General features: G+C 32.6%; 1 protein-coding gene across 1 annotated transcript; it reads left to right on the top strand.

The window, feature by feature from the left end:
* The first annotated feature begins 1,322 nt into the window (after positions 1–1,322).
* Positions 1,323–2,010, top strand: LOC114414086 (dCTP pyrophosphatase 1-like). Its single transcript, XM_028378442.1, has 2 exons — positions 1,323–1,502; positions 1,617–2,010. Exons 1-2 carry the CDS (start codon positions 1,326–1,328, stop codon positions 1,869–1,871), a joined length of 432 nt encoding a protein of 143 aa, XP_028234243.1. The 5' UTR covers positions 1,323–1,325; the 3' UTR covers positions 1,872–2,010.
* Positions 2,011–6,000: the final 3,990 nt, after the last annotated feature.

Raw genomic sequence — 6,000 nt, 5'->3', positions numbered from 1 at the left:
TTTGGTTGTGAATAAGTGTGTGATTAACACTTGATGTGACAATACTTGTGTTGTGAGCTATGAATTATACAATAATTCGACTGGTGTTTACCTTGAGAAAAGTGTTTATGCGCAGTATTAAAGAAAAAATGTAGGATTTCTAGTTAGGAACCTAAAGTGTTAAATTGTAGCGCAATGTGTTAAACGTGTTTGAAATACGAATGTGAGGTCATGTATATTGTATAATTCATGAGCAGTGTCTGCATGCAAAAATTGTTTTAGGGGTTGAACCTGAATCAAGAAAGTGAGACCCTAACGGATTCTTCGGAGTCTAGGCCTTGTGGGTAAAGACACTCGGCTTGAATGCTCCTTTAAGCCTATGTTAATCCCATATGGTTAGAGCATTCTCGTAAAGCAGAGTGACCTTGACTGGTCACCTTATGATTTTACTTAGTGAGAGTGACATGACATACCCATTGTATGGTGTGTCTTGTTATGTATTCCAAAGTGTCCCGAGATGGTTTTTCACTGACATGGTACCATATTACATATAGGCTTGAGTCTTAGTATAATTGTTGCATAACACTTGCTAATTGTTTATTATGAAATTGATGAGTATTATTACGTCTTGACATGAGTGTGTGATTCATGTGTAATGTGATTGGTGATTGAAAAATAAATTTTAAATGATAAAGTGCTGAAGTGGCGTGGATTGTATAAGTTGAGCTATGTTATGATTACTTCCATAATTTATTTTGATTACGTCTTTGTTTATTTGTATTTTTTTTTAGAAATATGATAACCCACTCCCTGTGTGCTATTTTTGTTTGGATCCTGTGATGATCTCGAACCTTGTGTTTGTGGGAGAAGATGACTAGGTGGATGACTTTAAAGAACCTCGTGCTAGAGGACGTCGAGACACAATGATAGGATGTGACATTGGGGATGATTTTTTATTTTAATTACATGATGTTATTTTATTTTATTTTACCTCACTAATATATTTTTAATAAATTTTATTTGGTAATAGTGAAGTGAATATGAAACTTATACCCACGAGAATTTGTTGGTAAATATTATTATATGTTTTATTTATTTATATGTATGTCGGGATAGAGGGTAACTTAGGATGCATGACTTGTTGTAAATTTAGTGATATCAATAATTGATTCTTTTAAGGATAAAAAATAACATATTTATTTCCTTGATTCATCTTATTTATTTATTTTCCTATAAAAATACTTGTTAAAAGTTTATTAAAAGTAACACTTTCTCCTTTTTCTTATTCTATATAATATTAATCCTACTCCCAAGTTTTCTATAAATTGGACATGCATAGCATTTGGATGAAGCATGAGTTAGAGATAAAAACCAGAAAAGGAGATATGGATTGCTCTTATGGTTTTCCCATAACACGTCCAAGAGATGTTTCTCTTCAGGAACTAAGCAAGAGGCTGGCCGAGTTTGCTGAAGTGAGAGGATGGGATCAACATCACAGTCCTAGAAATCTTCTCTTAGCACTTGTAATTTAAATGGCTAAATTGACATTGAAAATTTCAACTATTGCTCTTTATTAATGCTTTATTTACTCTTCCTTGTATAGTTATTGAACATTTTGTACCACTTTAATTGTGCAGGTTGGAGAGGTGGGAGAGCTGTCTGAGATATTCCAATGGAAAGGAGAAGTTGCAAAAGGATTACCCAATTGGAGTTCTGATGACAAGGAAAGGTTAGAGGAAGAACTTTCAGATGTTTTGTTGTATTTGGTGCGTCTTGCTGATGTGTGTGGCCTAGATCTTGGACAAGCAGCTCTAACAAAATTGGTCAAGAATGCTCAGAAATACCCTGTTGTTGTTACTAACAACACACCCTCTTCAACAACCATGAATTGAATAATTTCCACCTGCATGCTTTTCTTTCCCCTTGTGCTAGTGTCAGTGCTGCTTAAAAAATGCATGTGAGACTGTTGCATTTCATAAATGTTACTTATACTTCACGTGTTATATATATACCACACTTTTTATGATATAACTTCAGTCTCTACAACTATAATGTGATTGTAAATGTTATATTGCATTTGCTTACAAGAGAAATTCTAGTTCATGAAGTGCATACTAGTTGATAGATTAATTAAAGATACAATTAATATAACAAGAAAACACATGGGATTATTCTATCAGATTTCTTTATCAAGGGACTGCCCATGTGGTTGTTACATCGTTCATTAACATTGTTGTTACTTGAGAGTAAACTAAAAGAAGAAGAACCATTAAATTTTACAATTTACTTTTTTAATGATTGTGAATGAATACTTGGCTTGTCCTAATGTCTCCATCAATAACCATATAATTTCGTAAAAGAAGAAAGAGCTGTCACCATCTTTTCTGAGCTACTAGATCAATTAAGGCATTGCCTAGTTTAACTTGTTGCTATCACATTAAAAAAAAAACCATAGAGACTTCATCAATATTAAGCAAACTAACTAAATTAAGATTTCATACAGCACTAATGGACTAAATATAAAAGGACCTAAAGGACAAAAGTCCAATAGTGATGACAAACCTGAGATATGACTGGTGTATAGAGTAGTATATAAAAGTTTACATATCAATAGTTGTCCTAAACAAGAGAACCATGTCCTTAAACAACATTTGCATAAAGAAATCAATCTTGCTAAATGTCACTTAGCGTGATCTATTTTTCTGATAAATGTCATTGTGTCTTTATGGACATCTTTTTTTTTCACGTGCTTTTTACCTCCAAGGTGCAGTCTGAAAGCAAACTCATCACTGCACCATAATTTGCATAGTGCACACCATTTTGGCTTATTTGGAGCCTCCACACCTTGCTTGCTGATTTCCAGCATCTGCAATTTAGCCTTGTGCTTTTGGCCTTGAAAGTGCATTTTGAGCAAATCTTCATTCATACACGGAATGCAACACACTTCACACCATTGCATCTGACTATTGCTTCCACCCTTTTGCAACATTTGCTCGTGCTTCCGACCTCTCAAGTGTTGCTTGAGATTGGATGGACTTGAGCAAGATATTTGACAAATTTTGCAGTATATATCATCCAGCTCACCTTCATGGTTGAGAGTTCCATGAAATGGATGATGATGTTGTAGACGCAGATGATCAGAACTTGGTGATTCCTTCCCTTTAGTGCCTAAAAGACTTGAGAATTTACTTGTACATGGACCTGGCAATGACTTTGGGAGGGAAGCATCATTTGATGATTTAACCTGAAAAATAAACTTAGGTTGAAATACAAAGTGTTGTCCAAAAGAGTATTCTGAGATAACAAAATGCAGCCTACATTAAGACTGAAATCCGTGGCTCCTGTCTTCATTTCGTGATTTCGACTTCCATGAAATGGCTGTTGATGTTGAAGACACAGATAATCAGTACTTCTTGTTGGTGATTCCTTTCGCTTAGTTCCTGAAAGGCTTGGAAATTTTATTGAACTTGGACCTGGCAGTGGCTTTGGGAGGGAAGCATCATTTGACGGTTTAACCTGAAAAATAAACTTAGATTGACTTAAACTTAAAAAAAAGTGGTATAAAAGAGTATTCTGGGAGAACAAAATGCAGCATACATTAAGCCTTACATCACAGGCTCCTGTCTGAACTTCATGATTGAGACTTCCATGAAATGGTTGTTGATGTTTTAGACGCGGATGATGAGTACTTCTTGTTGGTGATTCCTTCCGCTTAGTTCCTGAAAGGCTTGAAAATTTCATTGAACTTGGACCTGGCAATAGCTTTGGACAGGAAGCATCATTTGATGATTTAACCTGAAAAATAAATTAGATTGACATACAGAAAATCTGGTTCAAAAGAGTATTCTAAGGGAACAAAATGCAGCATAAATTAAGACTGAAATCAATCAAATCATAGGTTCATGACCATAGATGTCAGGTTTGAAAACATATGATACTCACAAGAAAAGTTCTAATAATCAGACTTTGGAGAAAGCCATAAAGGGAAAGATAAAGGACACACACTATATGGAATTAATGATGGTTTTGAGCTATATTTTGTAAACAATATATATCATAATAATAGGGTAAGATATCACCTCTTTAGTGAATTTAGAATTCGGACGCAAATGAAATGCTGCTACAATTTTCCTATATTCTAACTCCCTCTGGATTGCAAACTTCACTGGCATTGTATTTTCTTGCTTCCCACTGCTTCCAGCCATCTCTTGAGCTAAATTGTTTCCTCTGCAATGATTTCTGAGGCAATTTATTTCACACTGTTTTCAGATGCCAAATGTTACCATAAACAAAACATAAACAGTAGGATAAAAGAGCTAGCTAGCCACAAGAAATGGGACTGAATTTCTGAAAGTCATTAGACATTAATAAGTGAATATAATGAAATCCAAAATCCACTCTCGTAGAAAGAGGAAGGTGAATATAAACTCACCAAAATGTTCAAAATAAGTTCCATTCTACTCAAATGAAGTAAATATATATGTATCAGCCATCATTAGTAAATGGTGATCATAATTTTCTTTTAATCTCAAAAACAGCAAATACCAAACAGGGTTTTAACTTTTAGTGTCATTTAGCAAACAACTTACTCAATGATGAACCCAATTTCTATCCCCAATATGATAAGTTCAAAAGATTTCTTTCATATATATATATATATATATATATATATATATATATATATATATATAAGGATAATAATGGTTAAAGGAATATGGTAATGATCAAGTAACACTTGGACGTATAAAGTTTATAGGGGAATACAATAGCAAAGGTATTGCCTTACTGGGGCTATTATTGTCAATGAATAACCTGTGGTTTTCACGGTGATAATTGCATGCTAGTAACCACTAGCTAATGCCAATAGTATGTTCCTTTTACTTGATTCTTTTAGTACTTGCATGATTTTTTTGTACTTGACTTGCCAATTCCATTTACCAACCCACATTGGCATATGACAATTATTGTAGAATAGCTTTTTTCCTCTTTTGTACAAACATCAGAGTGCAAAAACTTGCCTTCTAGTGACATTTTGTGGTCGCTTTTAATACGAAGGAAAAAATTAAATAAAAGAAAAACTAATTAACTAAGAGATTAATTTCTTTATATTTGATATTCTTCCATTTAAAAAAATAAACAGAAAATAAATTAATATAAAAAAGTGACTTCTTTTACGTTAGTGCCACAAAAAGAATAAACTTTCTAAATCAAAATCTCAAAACTTGGTATTATTTATTGCAAGTAAAATAATATTTAAATTCTAAAATATCTGTACCGTGTTCTTTAATTTAAAACCAAGCCTAACAATAATAATAATAATAATAATAATTATTATTATTATTATTATTATTATTATGTAAAATAAAGATAGGATCAAAGAAATGGGTTGCAGAGCCCAACATCCAAATCTAATATATTAAAGAACGATAAGTCAATAACAATGAACTAAAAAAATAGGAGAGAGATAGAGAGACCCTATGACTGTAAGAGGCTGGGGTGTTTTATGAATGTAACTGGGAGTGAGAGAGTTTCCTTTTGTGTTGTGTGTAGTGATACTGAGAAGAGAAGAAAAGTTAACAAGTGTGGATGAATGAGTGTCATCGTTGAGATGTAATCAGACACATCATAGGCGTGAGGAGCAAAGCTGCAATGTTAGGACCAAAAATGGTAACTAGAAGGGACATACCAAAAGCATTTGGTTGCAATACATTCAAGATTTGAAAGTTCTTTTTTGTTTATTTTATTATTTTTATTTCAGAAAACAAACAAAATGGATGGATTTTCTTGGACTGTTTTAGCCAACACCAATGCCCTCTACTAATAAAAATATATTGGTGTTGGTTAAAATATATTTTCTATCTTTTATGTTTTAGATTATATTTAATTTGATTTTTTATATTTTAAAAAATTTAATTTAGTTTTTAGTGTTTTATAATGAACTAAAATGATGATTTTTAAATAATAATTCTTTTCAATTTTGTGACCTAATTTTAATTTTTTTTATTAATTTGAGACGTGGAA

Source organism: Glycine soja, chromosome 6 (genome assembly GCF_004193775.1).
Source record: "Glycine soja cultivar W05 chromosome 6, ASM419377v2, whole genome shotgun sequence".
In the NCBI taxonomy this organism is placed as follows: Eukaryota; Viridiplantae; Streptophyta; class Magnoliopsida; order Fabales; family Fabaceae; genus Glycine; species Glycine soja.
The sequence above is the reverse complement of the archived record's forward strand: the minus strand, read 5'-3'. Positions and strand labels throughout refer to the sequence as shown.